At 38.4% G+C, this 23460-nt stretch overlaps 1 protein-coding gene across 1 annotated transcript in view; it reads right to left on the reverse strand.

The window, feature by feature from the left end:
* CARS2 (cysteinyl-tRNA synthetase 2, mitochondrial (putative)) overlaps positions 1–23460 on the reverse strand; it is a 164477-nt gene that overhangs the window by 112084 nt on the left and 28933 nt on the right. The window contains exons 4-6 of the mRNA XM_006883793.1: positions 12553–12624; positions 12317–12422; positions 5006–5089 (exon numbers count right to left, since the gene is read on the reverse strand). Coding sequence (XP_006883855.1) covers positions 5006–5089; positions 12317–12422; positions 12553–12624 — 262 coding nt within the window. The remainder of the gene's footprint in view (positions 1–5005; positions 5090–12316; positions 12423–12552; positions 12625–23460) is intronic.

The following is a 23460-nucleotide window of genomic DNA, read 5'->3' on the forward strand; positions in this document are numbered from 1 at the left end:
AGAGTGGAGGGGTGGCGAAGGAGAGGAAGACCTTTGATGAGATGGATCAACTCTGTGACTAGAGAGGTGAGAATAAGTGCGTTTGAGATGGCTAGGTTGGCACAGGATAGAAGAGTGTATAGAGCTCTTGTACATAGGGTCGCTATGAGTCGCAAGCGACTCGATGGCACATAACAACAACAACAAACACATGTTATGGCATTATAAACATTGTATAACTATTTTTAAAAAATAATGGAGAAAATATATACAGAAAAGAGGAACCTTATTAAAATTCAACAATTATGTTGGTGACAGTGTAGATACTGTTACTTTTCATTTACAGGGCTGAACAAACAAATAAATTGCTTATACTAATGAAGAATTAGGGAGGAAGTTCTTAACTATGATGGCTTAGAGGGTAAGGATTTGAATTGCCAAACTAAAAGCAAGTGACTGGACTCCACCAGCAGATCTGCAGGAGATAGATAAACAATCTCCTCCTGTGCGATTTACAGCCTCTGAAAACTCACTGGAGAGTCAGCAACAGGTCAATTCCAACTCAACAGCAATGAGCTTTGAGTCCTTAGTATATAGAATTTTACTTTATTTATAAATATAGTTATTATCTCAGTTGTGAAAAAGGTAGAAACAGGTGCTCTAAAGGGTTTTTTCTACAAATGGAGCCAGAAAAAGTACAAAATTATCCAGGAATATCCTTCCATATCAGAGAGCTAGCAATGGCACTATGAATACTGCTAGATTTGTGTTTAAAGGACTTGCTGGCCAGCCTGAAGAACCTCCCACTGGCAAAAAAACAAAAAAACCCCCACCAATCTGAGGATTAATAAGGACAATAAATGTAATGAATTGATATACATTAAATATATTCATGTCCATAAATCTCTAGTGATTAAACCTAAAATTTTAACTGATAAACTTCAGAAAAACTAACTTTATATTTTCTAACCCTATTTTTCTTCTTTCCTGAAAGCCTGGAAGTTCAATTTATTGGTGCGCAGGCTAAGACAGGGCAGTGCTAACCAAAGTCTTCATGAACGCAGGGCCTATCACGGGTCCAAAGAGCCACAACTGCCGATGTATTTCACTCCACAACCATCTGCAATGAGGTGCTTTTGAGCCACCATGTTTTCAAAACTATGAAACGCTTCACAAATTTGCACATCATCCTTGCTCAGTGAGCACACTAATCTTCTCTGTATCATTCCAATTTTAGTACACGCGGGCCGAAGCGAGCACTGTCTAATTCTATATTTTAAAACTTGGTAAGTTAAGGAAAAGACCTAAATGTATATCTTCCCTTTCCTGTGCCAACTGTACCACTCAGTATCTATACAGCTATCTGTCTACATACTGACTGTGATTGCGCATGGATTCTGACTCAAGGCAATCCCTGTGTGCAGAGTAGAAATTGTCCACAGGGTTTTAAAGGCTGTGACCTTTCAGATGTCGATTCCCTGGCCTATCTCTTAAGAAAAGCCTCTCAGTGGCTTCAAACTTCAACCTTTCAGGTAAGAGTTGAGTACTTAACCCACTATGTACACGACACAAAGGGGTTCCCAAAGTGCCCACACAAAAGTATTCAGCAAACGAACAGGGAAGAAAGGAAATCATTAGAGTGCTACCACATTGCAACTTCCTTTCTGTGACTAAGAATCCAAGTACAGAGCAATGAAGGCTGCTAGAATAGGAGAGAAAATTGGACATTAATTAGGACATCTTCTGATCTATGATGTATTCTCCTGAAATTCACACTCTGATTAACCCTCCAGATGAAATCACCAATTTGAAGAAACAGGGGGAAGAGTTACATATAATTACAAGAACACAATTGGCAAAATTTTAACTGAGGGAACCAAAAGGTAAATGATGCTTCTTTCACCAAATAAATTACAAGGACAAAAAAAGTTTGGGAGAAAACTATAGATTGAAAAGCAATCTAGGCGAGCTCTGGTGGCCTAGTGGCAAGAAGCTGCACTGCAATCCTAGAAGTACGTGGTTCAAATCCACCAGATGCTCTGCTGGAGGAGGAAAAATCTCCTCCTGTACCAGTCAGATCTGACTTGACAGTACACACACACAAAATAATAAAAATAAAATAAAAAAAAAAGAAAAGCAATCTAAGAGAAACAAGATAAAACAAATGACACAAAACATACAAGATTAAACTACTCTGTTTAGAGGTGGTTGGGATAAAATCATTAGGAAAAGTAAAAGGAGATTAAGACAAGACGGGTTGCTTGAAGAAGAGGGAAATAAAGGCTGTGCTAAGTAACAGGATGAAGAAGTCTTGGTTTGCTTGTAAGGTTTAACCTCCTTTCACGGATGTTGATCCCAAGAGTCTCCACTTTATAACAATTCACTGAACTATGAGTCTATTTACTGTTGTAAGAAGAAAAAAAGATAATTTTTTTACTTCTAAAATGATATACATTAAGGTATTAAAACCTCTGTACCTGGTGTAAAAAACAAACCAACCAAGAAAACCCCCTCTGTGCTGTGTGAATAGTTTTATTTATTTTCTATGTAACTGTACTGCCTAATTTTCTACTATTATTTTTCTATCAAATTGTAGAGAATGGGAATTTCAGAGCATTTAATCGTGCTCAGTCAGAACTTGTTCATGAATGAAGAGAAAGTTGTTCAAATAGAACAAGAGGATCGTGTGTAGTTCAAAGCTGAAAAAGGCTTGTGGTAGGGTTAGGTCTTTTCACCAAATGAAGAATATGGCATCAAAACTGGAGGATGATTCTTTAACAAAGAGTGATATGTACATGAAGCAATGTTGGTCACAAAAAATGAAGACAGTTTGAAGAAGGTACAAATGAAAATCAAATACCTTGAGTATGGATTATACTTCAACATAAAGAAAACAAAAATCTTCACAAGTGGGCGGAAAATAGCACAATTAATGAAGAAAACACTTAAACTGTAGGGGGGAAAAACTGAAGATACCAAAGATTTTATTCTAATTAGACCAATAATCAGCATCCACAGGTACAATGGTTAAGAAATCAAATTATGTCTTGCACTGGGAAAACCTATGGCAAAAGAGCTTTTAAATATTTAAAAAGCAAAGACATCACTAAGGTATATTTGATGCAGGCTGTGGTCTTTCAAACACCTCACATGCATACAAAAGTTGACAGTGAAAAAGGAACACAGAAATACTGATGTATCCGAATAGTGATGATAATGAAAAATAGCTATATACCGAGGACTGCCAGAAGAATAAACAAATTGGTCATAGAAGAAATAAAAGTAGAATATTCCTTGGAATGTCACATGGCAAAGCTGTGACTTGCTTACTTTGGGCACTAGTAAAGACCAAAAGGCCATCATGGTTGGTAAAGAAGCAGGTCAATGAAAATAAAGGACACCCTCGATGACATGAACAGACACAACCATGAATTTAAATACAGCAAAGATCATGGTGATGGCAAAGGACCAGGCTACATTCCACTACATTCTATTCTGTTACATATACAAAAATGGTCTCCACAGCTGGAGCCAAATTAATTGTAATTAAAAATGAGACAGATTGGCACAGTGACTACAACAATGAGTAAAAGCCCGGTGGAAATCAAAACAATGGTTCAGGATAAGGCAAGGTTTCATCTGTTGTGCACACACTCATTATGAGTCATAGTCAATATAATGGCACCTTATAACCTAAAACAACAACAGAGAGAGAGAGAGAGAGATGCACAGCTTCTGTAGGGGACTCTAGTGGCAAGAAACTGTGCTTCAATCCCAAAGGCACTCAGTTCAAGGCCACTAGCTTATCCATGAGAGAAGGGAGTTAATCTCCTCCCACGTGATTAACTGTCTCTGTTGGTTCTGACTCCATGGTACACAACAACATCAGCTTTTCTATAAGAAAATTTTAATTTTGAAAAATATTTCAGATGCTAGAATACACAACTACTGAAAACCTACTAGGGAGCTTTAGTGGCTTGGTGGTAAAGAATTACACTGGCAACACAAAGTTAATCTACCGGCTGCTCCTCTGGAGAAAGACGTGAAATCTCCTGTGAGATTAACTGCCTCTGAAAAACCACTGGAGGATCAATTAGGGGTTGGTTCTGACTCCACAGTACATAACAACAACCACCACCATGTACTAGAAAGTTTATAACAGTAGATGGCAGTTATCTAACTTGGTAGTCACACCCCAGTTCTGGCCCTTATGACAAAGTAGCAATACAAAACGGACAGAGTAAAAGTAATAACATTACTGAGAAATATTTTTTAAAAGTGCTATTAACAATTAGACTTAGATATTTTATTAGGCAAAAGGATAATTCCTAAAGATAGACATACATCACAAGATCCAAAAGCATATAGAAATTTAACATCTGGCAAGAATAAGTATAGAAGAGTGTTAAAATATGCCACCATGTTTGTTTGGGTTTTTTTTCATGCTTTTATATGCAAAGAAGGCTTCAGAAAACAAAAGAGAAATGAGTGAGAAGTGCTGCCTTACGGGGAAGAGTAGGGTGACCAGCGGCAGGGGTGACAAGGAGACATTTCATCTATGGTTTGAACTGTATACACAACATGTGCTGAGAGGCTATTCCTCAGAACAGGACATCATGCTTGGGCAGGTGGAGGGTCAGCAAAGGAGAGAGAGATCCTCAATCAGGTGGGTTGACACAGTGACTGCACCAATGGGCTTGAGTGTGTCAGAGATTGTGAAGATAGCACAGGATAGAGCAGTGTTCAGATCTGTTGTTCATAGGGTCTTAATGAGTTGTGCTTGACTTGATGGCATCTAATAACAAAAACACATGCTATGTATATTTTAAAAAATCATGAGACTGGAAGTATTATTATGCTTAACTATACGATCAACACTGTCATGTCCTAAATAAGCACAGGAGCATGGATCTAGACCAAACATGAGAGAGAACAGGAAGCCAAGTCTATGCTGAAGCCTCCTAGGCACCTCCAATGTGCGGTGGAGGTCACAGAGCCCCAGAGGGCTAAAGGGCAGCTGGCTTACCTGGCTCGTCCACTGGATCTGGGACCACGCTGACTAGTTTGCCATACTTGTCTCCTCTAGACTTCAGATCAAAGTAGACATTGCCTATCATAAAAAGGTAATCATCAAAGTCATCATTTATTAGTCTTAAACAGAATCATTTGTAGAAGTTTAAGATTTAACAAATTATCAGAATACAAAGACAGACTATGACATTTGACCTTAATTTGGTCCCTTTCACTAAATTTTAAATCCAAAATAAAAAACCAAACACCCTGTATTATAAAAAGGGAGCTAAGGTGGCCTAAGGTTCAAATCCACCAGTTACTCCCCGGAAGAAAGATGGACAATCTCCTTCCGTGCCATTTACTGCCTCTGAAAACCCACTGGAGGGTCAGCTATAGGTCGGTTCCAACTCGATGGTACATAACAACAATATAATAAAAGCATGTATTTATACATACCATCAACTTAAGAAAGTGAAGATGAAAATATATATGCAACTGATCTGTCAAATGTATACAATTCTTAATAGGAAGAAAGAAAAGTGTTGCCCTATCTTCATTTAGCTCTTTAGCTTTAACAAACTCATTGCTATTGAATCAGAACCAACTTGTAGCTGATTTGTCAGCAGTTTTTCAGAGGCTGTAAATCACATGGGAAAAGACTGCTCATCTTTCTCACAAGGAGCAGCTGGTGGGCGTGAACCAAACACAACTCCTTACCCACGATGGGCTTCATATTACACACGAATGAATTTTAAAACTATTTATCCCAATAGTTTCTAAAATTATCTTTTTACTTAGATTAAAAAGAGCATCTCTTCACTGGAAGTATCTATGCAGATGTTCTTTTACAGAGATAGAAAAGATAATCTTAGTCACAGAGAATTTTTACAGAACCAGTTTTAACTCTTTGCTATCTCAGACTATAGGCTATTAAAAAACAAAAACAGAGAGGTTAGATGTTGAGAGCTAACAATATTAACAATAAATCATGCTAACCCAGGAACTCAACACAGCTGTAGAGACTTCTGTGGATTCTAAGCCTGTGCTTCTCCCAAGAATGATGATGTTGCTAAATACAGCTGTGAATAAAATAGCTAAATCATTGCCGTCAAGATAGAACCAACTCGTAGTTCACCCTCTAGCAGATTTTCAAAGGCCATAAATCACACAGGAAGAGAATATCCATCTTTTCCCCACAGAGTAGCTGGTGGATTTGAACCATGAGTCTTTGGAGTGGCAGCAGAACTCAGAATGATTGTAGAGACTGCTGTGGCTTCTAGACTATTGCATCTTCCAAGGAAGAGGATTAATTACAGGAAGTTGTTAATTACAGCTGTGAACCTGGTCCTGATATCACAGAAGGGAGCACTGGTGGCCGACTGGGCTACGAGTTGTGTTGCCAAACTAAAAGCAAGCAGTTCAAATCCACCAGCTGCTTGTTGGGAAAAAGATGGGCAATCACAGCCCCTATGATTTACAGCCTCTGAAAGCCCACTGGAAGATCAGCCATGGCTTACTGACTCAACGGCAATGAGAGAGAGAGAGAGAGAAAGAAATACCACAAAACTGCATTCTTTAATCTGTAAGCACATACATCATATTTAACTTTTCATGGCTATCACTAGGACTTAAAGATCAGCACAGTTTTTCAATCTTTACAAATTTTAAATTTTAATATTCATTTCTTCCAGTAACATTGCTACTCATTCTTATCTGTACTATCCAGACTGGCAGCACTGGAATGAAAAATAGGTATACCATGATCATGGAAACTTAATTATTGCCAAATAACCAATCACCACACAGTAACCATGGTGAGTACAAGCAGTACTCAAAGACTTGTACAGTGGTTCCCTTTGCAACTCAGGACACAGGAAGACCATGACAGCCTCCTCAGCCACAGGCATCATTCATTCTCAGGGTCCTAGAGAGCTAAAAAGACCCTGAGTCCATACAACCTGTCTTGTCCATATGTTTCCTTGTCATTCACAGATCTGACTGCAGAGATACGGAGGAGCTGAGGGAGCTGCTTTATAGTAGATTAGACTTGTCATGTGTCATTGAGTTGACTACAACTCATAGCAACCTTACAAACAATGGTTCTGAACGTATCTTATCCTTAGCCAGCCTCACCATCTCTGACACACCTAACCCCATTGCCATAGTCACTGTGTCAGTCTACCTCATCGAGGGTTTTCTTTTCCTGCACTGACACTCCACCCTGAAGAGGGTATACTAGGTTTTTCTTTGAGACATGAATTTTGAAGCTCCGTCTAACAAATTTTGGATATATTGGCTAGAGGGACCAGACTTTGGAAGACATCAATGAAAGGGTGGAAGGGCCAGCTCAGATCAGTCTGGGCTTAGAGTATTATAAGTAATAGTATCCCATGTAAATAACACTTTGAGAATACTTTAAAAGAATGTAGAAATTGTTCTCTGACAGAATATTTTCTCATCAATTTATTTAACAAACTGTTTCTTCACAAACAGTCCAAAGATCAAATTACAACTAAGTCTTCATGGAATTGTCACAAATTCTAAACTAGTGGAATTTGTGTGAATGTAAATTTATTGTAAATTAACTATATCTGTTACCATGATTCCAGTTTTACACTAAAGTATAATAATAAGGCAAATAGTGTTTACTGTGAATCTCTAAACACCTTTATGAGCATTAGTGTCTTTTGGAAGACAGAAGCATGTAGATGTTTATTTCAAGTTATACAAGAGCAGGAAAGCAATTCCTTCATTTTCTGAAGCAAACTCCAAATTAGTTACCTTAAGTCTTTAAAATAAAATCTAAACATAGTAAATTAGATAAAGTGAGACAAAAACAAAACACCAAACCAACCAGCACATTCTTCCATATGTAAAGGCTACTGAATACAGTCAGTGCATGGGAAAGGTGGGTCCCTAATACTCAGGCTTTCAGAATCAATCCATAAAGGAAAGATGCTTGCAGTTCAATAAGCTCTATAAAGTGTATATTGTTGTTTACTTTCAGTATTTCCACTTCTGCATATACCCAGCCCTGGGCTAGACACTAAAATGGATTATTTAATAAAGCAAAAGATTTTTATGGTCTAAGAATCTATAATCTTGATATGGATAAAATATAAACATATTAAACAACAAACTAAAACATCATACAACTACCTGCCAACAATACAGTACAGACATAAATACTTGGAGAGAATGTTCCCTTTGAGCTATGGCTGGCAAAAAGAGTGCTTCAGAGGGATGAGAAGGATTAGGATTTAAGAATGGCTAAACAAGAGATAGTACAGCTAAAAATAATGCTTGATCATGTAAGTAAAAAATACCAGGATACCAGTTGTGGTGCTAGCCTAAAAGTTGGCTTTGTTAGTCATTACATTTAGCTGTCTCTGATCTTCAGCTACCTCAACTGCAGGCACATGGTCTTGCAATCAGTATGTCAGTATGAATAGTTCAAGTCAGCATCAGCCGTGAAACTAGGATAAGGGAGAGACTGCTTCCTACACTGGGCAGCAAGACCTGAGGTAAGCAAGGCTTGTGGTGGAAGACCCTGGTGAGAGTGAGACACTAGTGGTGGAGAGACTGTGGCATTGGAGAGGACAAACAATAGCAAGGCGTGACCTGAAGCTGCCTGCATTTGTGCTGGCCGCAAAAGTATGGCTGTTCTTGCCAGATGTTCGAAGACTACTGAACTGAAACCAGAGTCTGGGCTTATTCAGGAATTGTGCCTTTGACTTATTGGGCTAAAGCCTCAACTTGTGAGATATTCTTTGTCTCCCTCAGTCACTTTCCTAATAAACCCCATTGCTGCTACTGTAACTGTTGAGTCAGCACGAATAAATGAACTTCTACTTCTGGGGCTCTAGTGGCACCATGGTGCTAGGTATGGGCTCCTTATATGCTTTCTACTCTGGAGCAGTGAGGGGCTGTGCTATTCTTACTCCCTCTTGCCCTTTCAGAGAGATGCTCATGACTTTGTGCCCCTATTTGGGTTTTCCCCTCTTTAAACATCAGGCTTACCCCAAGGTACAAAACAAAAAGGACTCCTTAAATAAATCAAACTCCACCAGGGGAAATCATCACACAAAATCAGAGTATGAGATATTCTCTAAGATGACTGAGCTAGTTATGATTCTTTACACAAAGTCTGTGCCCATGGAAGACTGTTTTAAATGAAGAAGCCAAAATGACACAGTGACCAACAGCAATGTACGATCTCAAATAGATTTTGAATTGGGGGGGTGAGGAGAAAATAAGGAAAGCTATCTAGGACCAATTTAGTAAATATTAGTATTGTCTGGATAATGGATATATCAAGGGATTATCATTACTTGTCTTTAGGTTATGATGTAGGGGAATGCACTTATTATTTAAAAAATGTACAGTGAAGTATCAAGGGACTAAAGTGTTAAAATGTCTGCAATTTATTGTCAAATGGTATATTAAATTAAGTATATACTCACACACAAAGATAAAGGTCTCAAATGCCAAAGAGAGACTCTGGAGGTACTGATTTTGTGCCCAACTTGTTATTTTTTATTACTGAATTTAATGAAAGTTTACAGAGACCTAGGGTTTCCAGTCATTCATTGTTGCACTTTTCTCCTTGCCCACTCCCTCCCCTCCAAATTCACTTTTCTTCTTGATGAGTAAAAGAAAAACTCTTTAATTGCTATGCAATCCCTCCCCCCAAGTCCACTGCACTGTGCAGCCTTCATTCTGGATTCCTGTCATGACAATAATATCTAATCACTTATTCTTTTTAAACAGTTCTCTCCGTCATCTGTGGCAATGCAGTATACACCATTGCTCCCCTTCTCTGTCTTCCTTCAACCCCAAGGTCAGTCCTGTTATACAGTAGTGGCCCTATGCAATATTTGTTCTTCTGTGACTGAGGCATTTCACTCAGCATAATGTCCTCTAGGATCATCCACTTAGCATAGTATTTCATGAATTCCTTGTTTTTCAGTGCTGCATAGTATTCTGTTGTGTGAATATACCAGAACTTCTCTATCCACTCATTTGATGATGGGCACTTGGGTTGTTTCCAGCTCTTTGCTATTGTGAACAAAGCTGCAATTAATAAACATGGGTGTGCATACATCTGCTTGGGTGGTGGTTATGGTTTCTTTAGGATAAATTCCCAGAAGTGGAATTCCTGGCTCAAATGGTATATCTATTTGCAACCAACTTCTTATTTCTAAGCAAAGAGATTAGAATTAATACCACAAATAACTATGTACTTACCACCTAGACTCAACAAATGTTAACGTTTTGTAACACTTTCTTTTTCTAGACTAGTTCTCTACACACTCATCTATCTCATCCTGAGAGTGAGGAAAATATTGTTTTAAAAGAAGTGATTCAACTGATCCTTTTTCTGGTTCATGAACATGATGATTGGGCATTTATGTTTTTGTATGACATGTGCCAACCCTTAAATCTTGTTATGACATGGAACATTACCTATCTGACATGAAAAAAAAGCAGATTCAGTCATTTTGAAAAGAGATATAATAACTATAGAAAAGTCCATAGTATTTTCACTAAGAACCACATAAAAAAAGCATATCTGCATGGTTTAAAATTAAGAATGGTTTGTTTCAGGACTGTATCCTTTCTCTATGCCTCTTCAATCTACATGCTAAGCAAATCATTCAAGAAGCTGGCATCTGCATAGGAGGAAGGCTCATCAACAACCTGTGTTATACATATGACACAATCTTGCTTGCTGAAACATTTGCTGTAGAAGATCAAAGACTAGAGATTACACACACACACACACACACATTGTGGATTAAATGTCAACATAAATAAAAGAAAAATCTTTACCTCTGGGTCTATAGGCAACATAAGTGGAGAAAATATTAAAATTGTCAGCAATTTCATCTTACTTGAATCCACAAGTAACACTCACTCTTGGTATCAACAGTAAAGAAATCAAAAGATGTATCATTGGGCAGATGGAGGGTGGTGGTGGAGGAATGGGAAAGATTCAGCAGGGACCTGATAGGCAAAGATCAATAGTCATTAATTACATAAAATACAATGTATATGAATGATTGTATGAAATACAATGTAAATGAAAGACTATTGCACAACCATGTCTATTGGCAGCTTTGTTCACAATAGCAAAGAGCTGGAAACAACCTAAGTGCCCATCAACAAATGAATGGATAGAGAAGCTCTGGTATATTCACTCAATAGAACACTAGGCTGCATTGAAAAACAAGAAACTCATGAAATATTATACAAAAATGGGCGACCCTGAAGGACATTATGCTGAGTGAAATATCTCAGTCACAAAAGGACAAATACTGCATAGTGCCACTGTTGAAAAACAGGACTGACATCAGGGCTGGGGGAAGACTGAGAAAGATGGGATAAATTATGTATACTGCATCGAAACCTATGAGGGAGAGAACTGTTCAATGGGGATATATGATTAGGTATTATTGTCATGACAGGATCCAGAATGAAGGCTGCACAGTGGAGTGGACTTGTGGCGAGGGATTGTATACCAATGAAAGAATTTTTCTTTTACTTTTCAAAGAGAAGAGGGAACTAGGGGGAAAGGGTGGGAAGGGAGAAAAGTGCAACAATGAATGAATGGAAATCCAAAGTCTATGTAAACTTTCATTAAAATTAATAATAAAATAATTTAAAAAAAACACAATATACATGAATGAAGCACAAAATGCATACGAATTATTGTATGCAAACAAATTTTTTAAAAAAATGTACTGCATTGGGAGAGTTGCCTGACCTCTCCAAGGTGCTAAGGAACAATGATGTCAGTTTATAGACTAAGGTGCACTTAGTTCAAGCTATCATCTTTACAATTACTTTCAATTCACCTGAGAGTTGGAAAATGAATAAGGATGACAAACAAAGAATCAATGCCTTTGAGTTATGGTGCTAGAGAAGAGAACAGAGTATCTCATGGACTTCCAAAGAAAGAAATAAATACATCTTAGAGAAAATGTAACCAAGGTGTTCCTTAGAGGCAAGAACAGCAAAACTTCATTTCACTTAATTGGATATTTGTTAGGAGGGAGGGTCCATTCCTTGAAAAAGAGACATCATGCTTAGAAAGGTTAAGGGTCTGTAGCAGTGGGCTCAAATATGTCAGAAGTAATGGAGACTACACAGGATAGAACAAAATTCAGATCTGTTTTTCATAAGGTCATTATAAGTTATACTTGACTCTGTGGTACCTAACAACAACAACAGGTGGCATGTGTCCCATCAATTTATATCTATATGTAGTTTATAAAAATTTTATCAGTGTTACCAAGATTAGTACTGACAGCAAAAGCCCTACCTTTCATTGTTGAATAAGCATGCCCATTAGCAATTATTCCCTCGATGAATGAAATTATCTGAGGAATATTTTCAGTTACCCTCAAGTACACTGTAGGTGGGAGAACCTGAAATAAAAGGAAAAATACCATGTTTCTGTAGCTGGAAAGCAGGAGTCTACCACATTGGAGATTTTGTTTTATTCTCATTCTTTAAGATTTTTATCCATATGACAGGAAAATCAACAACCAACTTTACCTGAAGAGCACTCATGTCTTGTTTAAAATCTTCTTCATAAAAATTGGCTAGAGAAGCAGGTGATATGTTCATCTGCAAAAGAAGTAGACAAATATATTACAAAGTCTGAAGTATTTACAACAGAACAACACTGAGATACAATTGATGATATCCAAAGCAAGTTTATATCTTCCTTGGGGTACATGAGCATGGCTGGGCTGTGAAACCCCACTGTGGTTTACTAACAACAATACGCACAAAATACAGCACTTAATTATAGTTCTTAAACTTATACTAATAGCTTGGCTAGTCACAATGGCTTCTTGACCCTATTTTCTGGATAGAGATGAAAAGGAAATAAATGTCATGATTTCTACAACTTAACAGCAAACAAGTTAAATAAAAACTAAAAACTTTCCTAAAAGAAGGGCAAAATCAGTCAAATCAACACAGCCCAAGAAAACCAGAATTCCTATTCAAGTTTTAACCCTCAGGAGGGAAAAGAAAACAAGTAAAAAACACATTAAAGAGAAGTCCCTGAAGAAATATTCTGAAAGTAAAAGAACACTTTAAAATAAGGTTCTTTAATGGAGTGTTAAGTCCCTCAGGTACCCTAAATGGGATTCTGGGGATAGGTATAAGCACAAAACAGCAAATTTAATTGTGAATGTATGTGCCATTTCTGGGGACATGTAACTGCAGCCTTGGTCAGATTCTTAAAGGAGTACGGGGCACATAAAGAAGCGGAGTCAGAATTATTATTACTTTTTCAATGGAAAAAGATTCCATAAAAGCAGCAAGTGACACTCTAAGTTTTGAAACTTAATCAGGATTCATCATCGTTGATTTTGGACATGTAATCCATGACTCATTCAAACTCATTAAAGAGTTTATAAGCATCTACAATGTGTTAGACATTTCTTTTATGCGATCTTCACACAACCCTGTGAAATAGACACTAGAACAGAAAATGTCAGCTCCAAAAAAGAAATAACTCCCTCAATCTAAACACCACGGGAGCCAGGGCATCACCTGAATCATGCTGAAGCCCACTTCCTATCCAAACTCTAAAACAGTGATAACTGTTAATGCTTCCTAAAATCCCTGTCCAACCAATGTTTCCTGAAGAAATACACATTGTAAAACAAGAATTGCCGCTAGGGTCTTTTTGTGTGCAGTCCTGTGATTTCCTCCCTCGCCATCACAACTGCTGGGTGGAGGGAGGGGGTAAAGGAACCAGGAAAGATCCAGTGGGATCAGAAAAAACAGGGTAATGGTGGGAGTAATCCAGTGGTAATTTATTTTATAAAACACAATATATGGGGGGAAAAAACAACCACAATGTATGGGGATGACTGTATGAAACATAATGTCAAAGAAGGAAAGAGTGGGGAAAACACCTGCATTAAAAAGTAAGATGATGATGATAATAATAATAATAATATAAATAATAATAAAGAATTACTGCTGGGGTCTTTTTTTTAAATTTAGTTTGTTTGGGGTCTTTTTTTATTGAGCTTAATCATCTAGGGCAAATCAATGACTATCTTGGCCTTCAGTTTTCTTTGTACCATGGAAATATTTATCATTGTCTACACTATGCAGGTTCACTGTGATGTATGGGTAAAACAAGTTCGTATATGCAAAGTATTAATTAATTATCAATGTTAAACAGATGATATACATAGGATCTAGCACACAGCCAGCATATAATTTTACACACATAAACACAGACACACTGTCTTTTTCCTTCATAGTTTTGTGACTAACTTGGTTGACTTATATTTTTCCAGAAGAGAAAAAAAAACCCAACCACCCAGTTGAACAAAAAGACCTAAAATTCAGCGTGGTCTAGTCATTTCAGAAATTTCAAACACAATGCAATTCTGGACCTAAAGATCGTCATATTCTTTTTACATATTTATCATTAATAGCACAAGTAAGCCATTCCTAGGAGAAGTCAAATGTCATAAAAGCGTAAAGAAGTCAGTTCTCTTTCCAGAGAGTATACAAGATCCCAGCTTTTGTTCAAGCTCGTGGTGTAGTTCCATAGGGAACTGAGCTAACACAAAGGTGGTACCTCTCTGGTAGATCAAATCCACTAGCAGCTCTCTGGGAGAAAGATGGGTCATCTCCTCCTATGCCATTCACAGCCCCCAAACACCTCGAGAGTCAGTTCAAACTCAACGGCAATGAGTTTTTGAGACATTTTTATTGTAAGCACATATTTGCAGCCTTTCCTTTAAATCCCAAATGTAGTAGTCGACACCCTGCTTCTTCCATTTAACATGATTTTGAGTCTTCCTACACTCGTATAACCTGAGCAGCCACAATCTTTTCAACAGCTGTATATGTTACATTTTATAGAATGAATATGACTCTTCTACCTGTCCTTTACTGGTTAAATTCTGCACATTCCAATCACTGGCTATTATAAACACCACTATACACAGCTCACTACACATAATTTCAGGTGTAATGCTAAGCTATTGTGATAAATGGTGGCAAGCTGTTTGTTCAAACACTAGAGTTAAGATGTTGCTTTGAAGGTATTTATATGTGATTAATATAAATCAGTCAACAACAACTCAATGCCATGGAGTCGGAACCAACTCATAACTGACCTTTTATTGGTTTTTCAGAGGCTATAAATCACATGGGAAAGAATGCCCATCTTTCTCTCCCATGGAACTACAGGTGGATTCTGATTTTTTTTTTTCAGGCTGTAAATTGCATGGGAAGAAAATATCTTTCTCCCTCAGAGCAGCAGATGGATTCAAACCTCCTGACTTTGGGCTGGAGGTTTAACTTCCTATTTACTAAGCCATTAGCACTCTCTTTATATCCATAGACCTTAATAAAGCAGATTATCTTCCATAATATGGATGAGCCTCAATCAATCAGTTGACGGTCTTAAGAACAAAACTTAAAAGTTTCCAGAGGGAGAAGGACTTGAACTCAAGATTATATATTCATATCCTGCCAGAATTTCCATCCTGGCCTACAAATTTTAGACCTCAATCCACTGGAAGTTTCTAATCTGTTGCCTGATTCTGACTTGCCAGTCCCACAATCATGTGAGCCAATTCCTTAGCCAATTAGTATCTCTTTCTGTGTGTGTGTGTGTGTGTGTGTGTGTGTGTGTGTATTTCCTGTTGGTTCTATTTCCTCTGGAGAACTGTAAGACACCTGGAAGCAAAAATGCTAGGTCACTGGAACAAGGAATGACGTAACATGTGTAATTTGCTATTGTTATTATCGATACTAAGTCCATTTCAACTCATATGACTCCATGTGACAGCAGAACAGCCTCTTAGGGTTTTTTCTAGACGGTGATCTTTATGGAAGTTTATCACCAAGTCTTTCTCCCAAGGAAGCACTGAGTGAGTTCAACCTGCAGAACTTTTGGTTAAGAGTCAAGCACTTAAACATTATACCACCACGGCTCCTACTACCAAACAGCCTTTCAGAGAAGTTGTACCAATTAAAACCTGAACAGCAGTGCTAGAGAGTACCTCTTTTCCTTGATCTTTAGCGTCAGTATCATCAAACTTTTAGACTTTGTCAAAATGATAGCTAAATAAAGGATTTTTAATTTTCATTTCTCTTACTCTGAGTTTGAACATCTTCTCCTGTTTAAGATTCATATGTACTAAATGAACTGTAACTGTCCATACCCCATTTTCTAATAGTCTTTTTCATACTAATTTGCAAGTATTTTATATTAAAGAAATGAACCTTTTCTTTGTGATACGAATTTCACATTTTTTCAGTCTTTCAACTTTAAGGTATTTTACGATATGTACACAATTTGATCTTTATATTTATCAAAGAGCAACGTCATCAGTCTGGAGACTAGGATGCACCTGATCCAGGCCTTGGTCTTCAGAATTACTTGCTATTTATCAGAAAGCTGCACAATGACTAGGGATGATAGAAGGAGAATTGATGCCTATGAGCTGTGATAATAGAGAAGTGTATTGAATAGACAATGGACTGCTAGAACAAATAGGTTCGTTTTACAGAAGGTAAAATCAGGCTGCTCCTTGGAGGCAAGGATTTTCTGAAGCTTTGTCTGACATACTGTTGAAAGGAGGGACCAGTTCTTGGAGAGGGACAACATGTTTGGGAGGGTGGAGGGACAGCGCAGGAGAGGAAGATCCTTGATGAGAGGGATTGATTCAGTGACTGGGGTAATGGGGGTAGGTGTATCAGAGACAATAAGGTTGGTTCGGGATAGAGCAGGGTTCAGAGCTGTTGTACATAAGGTCGTTATTAGTCGCAAGTGACTCCACAGCACATAACAACAACAAAAGTAATCCATAAATGGTTTCTGCAATAGAAAGATCTTCTCCAATATACATCAGGAAAAGTATATGTTAGGGTTGTAACCTTTCTTCATAGCTACTCATTCTGTATGCAGAGTAAATAATTTGAAAAGCTGAACTCTGTTAAAAAGAATGTGGCATTAGGATCAGAGAAAGACTCAGCAACAGCCTTTGTTATATGGACGACACAATCTTGCTTGCTGAAAGCGAGGAGCACCTGAAGTGCTTGCTGCAGTACATCAAAGACCACAGCCTTCACTATGGATTAAATCTCAAAATCAAGAAAACAAAAATCTTCACCAATAGGCAGAATCATGAAAAAAGGAGAAAAGATCAACTTTTTCCATTTTACTTGTATCCCGGTCAAAACCCATGATAACAGCAGTCAAGAAATCAAAAGAAGCATTGTGTTGGGGAAATCTGTCAAGGAATTCCTGAACATACTAAAGAGCACAGACAGCAGTTTAAGGACTAATGTGTGTCTGATCCAAGCCACAATATTTTCAATTGCTTCCTATTCATCTGAAAGTTGAACAACAAATAAGGAAGACAGAAAAGAATTGATGCCTTTGAACTGTGATATTGAATAAGAGTACTGAATATATCTGAGCTGCCAAAGAACAAACAAATCTCTCTGGATAAAAATTGCATCTCAGAAAAAAAAATTGCATCTCAAGTGCTCCATAGTGATAGAGGTGATGAAACTTCATCTCACTGATTTGGGGCATATTTTCAGGAGGGACAAGTCTTTGGAGAAAAATCATGCGGGAAAGGAATCTGAGTTGACAGATAAAGCATACAGTTAGAAAGCTTGTGCCAATAATTACATGCAGACCATGGAAAAAGGTTAGAAAAGAGAGGAAGACCTTCAATGAGATGGACTGGCATTGTAACTACCACAATGGGCTTGAGCATGACAAAACTTACATGGAGGGTGCAGGACAGGGCTGCTATGAGCTTCTTAACATTTTATAAATCTATCCTGACTTTGAAATGACTAAACCAATTGCTACTCACAACAATTGGGAAGGGTGTGCGTCAAGGATGTGTCCTATCTCTACATCTTTTCAATCTATATGTGGAACAGATTATACAGGAGGCTGGGCTCTATGTGGAGAAGTGTGGCATCAGGATTGGAGGTAGACTCATCAAGAACCTGTGTTATGCATAAGACACAATCCTGCTTGCTGAAACTGAGCAGGACCTGAAGCGCTTGCTGCAGAGGGTCAAGGACTGCAGCCTTCAATATGGACTGAAGCTCAACATCAAGAAAACAAAGATTCTCACCACTGGACCAATTGGCAGCATCATGATGGTGATGAAGAGATTGAGACTGTTGAAGCTTCAGTTTGCTGGGCTTTACAATCAACACTCTTGGTACCAGCAGCTGGGAAATTAAAAGACAAATTGCACTGGGAAAGTCGGCTGTCAGAGATCTCTCCAAAGTACTGAAGAGCAAAGATGTCAGTCTGGAGACTAAGGTGTGCCCAATATAGGCCATGGTCTTTGCCATTACTTGCTATGCATCAGAAAGCTGGACAACGACTAGGGATTATAGAAGGAGAGTTGATGCTTTTTGAGCTTTGGTGCTGACGAAGAATATATATTGACTATACAATGGACTGCTAGGGGAACAAACAAGTTCATCCTGGAGAAGGTGAAGCCAGGCTGTTTCTTGGAGGCTCTGAAGCTCCAAATGACATACTCTGAACATGTTGCAAGGTGGGGTCAGACCTTGGAGAGGGATATCATGCTTGGGAGGGTGGAGGGACAGCGCAGGAGAGAAGACCCTCAATGAGATGGATTGATTCAGTAACTGGGGTAATGGGGATAGGAGTGTCCGAGACAGTAAGATTGGCAAGGGATAGAGCAGGGTTTAAAGATGTTGTACACAGGGTCGCTATGAGTCATAAGCGACTCAATGGCACATAACAATAACTCAACAAATCCATTATAATCACTGAGAAGCTTTAACTCACTGAAAAGGCTTTTTCCTTCCCTAACCTGGAGCCCAATGCCTTGGGTCAGGTCTAACTCACAGTGACCCCCTCATTGGGTTTTCAATGTAGTAAATCTTTGCAGGAGGAGATGATCCTCTTTCTCCCTGGGAGTAGCTGGTGGATTTGAACTGATAACCTTTAATTTAGCAGACCACCGGTAATATACTGCACCACCCTGGCTCCTAAAGTAAGGCTAAATAAGAACTGTTTGCACCTGTTCCAACTTACCTACCAATTTTGAAAGACACAGTTTGAAAAAAATCTCATTGTAACCAGGGGAATATTTGCCTGTAATTAAATATTTAATCCTCCTGGAATTTTATTATTAAGTATATTTGCTTCACATCTACTGAAGAATATAAACTTCATTTTATATTTTACCCCAGATGGCTACCCAACTGCTAACAGCTAACATTATTTTACTGAACAATCCATCTTTTCCTCCATTGATGTGAAATGCCATTTTTATCATAAGACAAATTGCCCCTATTTATTGTTGTCTATTTTGGGACTTCACAGACCTTCCTATTATCTGTATATTCATGTACTTATACAAAACATTTCACTGCTACAGTCTTTATAGTGACAGAAAGCAGATCAGCAGTTGCTTGAAAATGGGGAGAGATAGATATATTAAAACAAAATAAAGCTAGTGGTGGTTTTTTTTGTTGTTGTTTATGGTTTGTCCTTTTAAAGTCTAATTCAGTTATATTAATTATATTCACCAAGTTGTACTACCATCACCACTACCCATTTGCAAATGTTTTATGTCACCTTAAGCAGAAGGTCAATATCCTTTCAATAACAATTTCCATTCCTTTCTTCCCTCCACCTCCCAAACCAGCACATCCACTGCTGTCAAGTTGGTTCTGATCTTCTATTGCGTTCCCAGGTTCTAAATGTTTACTGGAGGAGACTGGCTATCATCCTACAGAGCAGCTGGTGGATTCAGTGTGCCAACCTTTGAGTTAGCAGCTCAATAGGTCCTACAAGGATCCTTCCTCTCCAGTCTAGACATTCTCTAATAATCTTTTGTCTCTGTACATTTGCACATTTTAGGTATTTCTTATAAATGGAACCACGTAATATTTGCCGCCTTTGTGCCTGATTATTCTACTCAGCACGCCTGCAAGGTTCATTCAAGTCACGGTGTATATCTGGATTTGTTCTCTTTATAGAAGAAAAATATTCCATTGTATGTATATACTGTATTTTGTTTATCTACCCCATCTGTTGAAGTATTCCACCATATTGTAAATAATGTCTCAATCAACACTGATGTATGTGTATTTGCTTGAGTCTCTGCTTTCAAAGCTAATCAGTATTTACCTCTGGGTCATACCTGCTGGGTATTACCTGCTGGATCATAGGGAATTCTGGTGGTGGAGTATGTATGGAATTGAGCTGCTAATCCATAGGTTGCACCTCTCCAGCAGATCAAATCCACCAGCTGGGCTTTGGGGGAAAGATAGGCTTTCTCCTCCAGTGTGATTCATAGTCTCGGAACTCCACTGGAGGCATAGGTGGCAATGGCTCCAACTTGATGGCAAGGACTTTTTTGAGTTGATGGCAATTCTTAGGAGCAGAATGGTATAGTGCATAACTTGTCTATTAACCAAAAGACCAGTGGTTTGAATTCACTAACTACCCTGTAAGGAGAGAGATGGTGTTGGCCCTTCATGTGAAGATCTGCAGCCTCAGAACCCCCTACCTCCACTCAAAAGAAAGTGCTGAATCAGAATCAACTAAAAAACAGTGTTATGCTCATTCTAGAAGCTCTGGTGAAGCAACAATTTAAAGCACTTGGTTGCTGAGGTAATTAACTCTATAGGAGAAAGACCCAGAGACACAGAATCAACATGGTGGCACCCAACAACAGGAGAATTCCAGGTTTAACGTTTTTAGGAATAGCCAAAGTATTTTCCATAGTGGCTCCATCATATTAAATTCCTACCAGTAATGCATGAGGATTCTGATTTTATTACAGCTTTTTAATATGCTTTATAGTTGTTAAGACCACTCACACCTCAATACTGTTCTTGCAGACTTTCCCAGCTCTTTTTTTTTTTGCTTTTTCATATGAACTTTAGACCTAACTTAGCTAGTTCCAGAGACTGAAATACCATATACATATTATTCACCTCACTGCCATCTCATAGATTCTGAGAGTGACCCTACACGACAGCAGGCGAACATCTTCGCAGGGTTTTCAAGGCTGTAATCTTCATGCAAGCAGACTGCCACTTTCTTCTCTTACAGAGCTGCTGAGGCGGGGGCTGGGGGTTCAAACTACCAATCTCCTGGTTAGCTCCAGAATGTTTTAATCATTGTGCCACTAGGGCTCCTTCATCAAGTATGCTGTTGTTGTTGTTGTTAGCCATTCAGTTGACTGTGACTCACAGTGAGCCTGTGCTGCATCATCTCTGAAATACCACTGTGAGAGTCACTGTGTCAATCCATCTTGTTAACTGTTATCAAGTATAACATTCCTCGAATAAAGCAACTCTCCTTTTTCCACATGTGGCTACTCTCCCCCCTTAAACTATACAACCCTGGAGGACACGTTCAACAATGTTCATCAGTAAGAACGTATTATAATTTCAACATAGTCTGACCTTAACTGGAATGACAATATATTTACTGCTACCTGTGCTGAGGAAGGGGGACTTACACCAAAAGTTTGGTGTTTTTTCTTTTTATTTCATTTTTAAGCAGTTGCTCATTGTCCCCTACTGGGATTTTGCTATTCTCCCTCACTCACCATAAATCTCTACCAGATAAGTATTAAAATGGAGCTGCTTCAGATGTTTCTAGCTTTCCCTTATCATACCTAAATAAACGCATATTAGCTCTCCTCTCAGGGGGGAGCACCTGCCAAGTCAGGCCCTTGACACTCAGACTGGGCAGCTAACCTTTCCCAAAAGTTCCACTTTCCTTCCAGAAACACAGGCTCCTCTAGGCTAACGTGCATAAGCATAGAAATAAAAACTTCAGCTTGACACCCTGAAGCATATAGTTTTTATTTTCCTTAAGTAAAACGTTAATATGCAAATAAGTCATGCCTTCTTTTAATTCTTCGACTCATTTAAATCACCCTTTGATTTTCATCACTAACAAATGAGAAAAGCATGCCAAAAATTAAATGTTAAGGGAGCGATTCAGAAAAGTGTTATATTAGAATTTAAAATATTTTGAAAATGAGCCTTGGAGCAGATGGCATGAAGGAGAGCACCATCACTAAAAAGCTTGTGCAAAATAAAAATAATAGCCTTTTTACTAAATACTAAAGAAATAAGCAGGTGTTTTCATTAACTATGTGTCTCAGATATATGGCTTATTACCTTGAAATAAGGCACTATTTTGAGAATGCAATCAAACTATTCATTGCCATTTTAGAATTCTGCCTTACAGAAAGAATAGGAATTTTCAGGTGGCAAAACCTGAACTTTTTCTATATTTCTCTATTTAAGATCTTGAAACCAATTATAGCTCTTTTTTTCTTACTCGTGCTGTTATTGGCAATAGTCAACTTGGTGCTATTATTAGCAATTGTCAACTTGGTCTCTAACTTCAGGTGACCCCATGTCTTACAGAGTAGAATTGCTCCGTTGAGATTTCTTGTCTATGCTCTTTACAGAAGAAAATCAAGACCTCTCTTTTGTGGTGCCTTCAAGTCATAGCAACCCTATGAAAAATAGATCTGAATTCTGTCCTATTCTATGTCATCCTCACAATCCCTGACAAAGCTGACCCCATCACTGCATTGAGCATGTCAATCCATCTCGTTGAGGGTCTTCCTCTCTTTTTCCCATACTCCACCTTTCCAATTATGATGTCCCTCTCCATGGAATTAATAGCTTCTCCTAGCAACATGTCCAAAGTATGTGAGACAAAGCATTGTCATCTTTGCTTCCGAAGAGGATTCTGGTGGCATTTTCTTCAAAATGTATCTGCTTGTTCTTTCAGCAGTCCATGAGATAATCTTTTTGCTTCCGAAGAGCACTCTGGTGGCATTTTCTTCAAAATGTATCTGCTTGTTCTTTCAGCAGTCCATGAGATAATCTTTTCCAGCACCACAACTCAAAGGCATCAATTCTTCTTCTGTCATTCTTATTCATTGTCCAGCTCTAAGATGTATAGCAAGTTATCAGAAAGACAAGGGTCTGAATCAGTTATACCTGAGCCCTCAAACTGATTTCACTGCTCCTCAGTAACTTGGAGAGGTCCCGACTATAGACTTTCCCAGCGCAATATTGTTGTTGTTGTTGTTATGTGCCGTCGAGTTGCCTGCAACTCATTGCGACCTTATGTACAACAGCTCTAAACCCTGCTCTGTCCTGTGCCAGGCCCCAATCAATCCACCTCAGAGAGGGTCTTCCTCTCCTGCGCTGTCCCTCCATCCTCCCAAGCATGACGTCCTTCTTCAAGGACTGGTCCCTCCTTGCAACATGTCCAAAGTATGTCAGACGAAGCTTTAGAATCCTTGCCTCCAAGGAGCAGCCTGGTTTCACCCTCTCCAGGTTCAACCTGTTCATTTTCTTAGCAGTCCATGGTATATTTAATATTCTTCTCTGGCATCACAGCTCAAAGGCATCAATTCT

The sequence above is a fragment of the Elephantulus edwardii genome, unplaced genomic scaffold, assembly GCF_000299155.1.
Source record: "Elephantulus edwardii isolate Elephantulus edwardi_28Jun2011 unplaced genomic scaffold, EleEdw1.0 scaffold00030, whole genome shotgun sequence".
NCBI classification, from domain to species: Eukaryota; Metazoa; Chordata; class Mammalia; order Macroscelidea; family Macroscelididae; genus Elephantulus; species Elephantulus edwardii.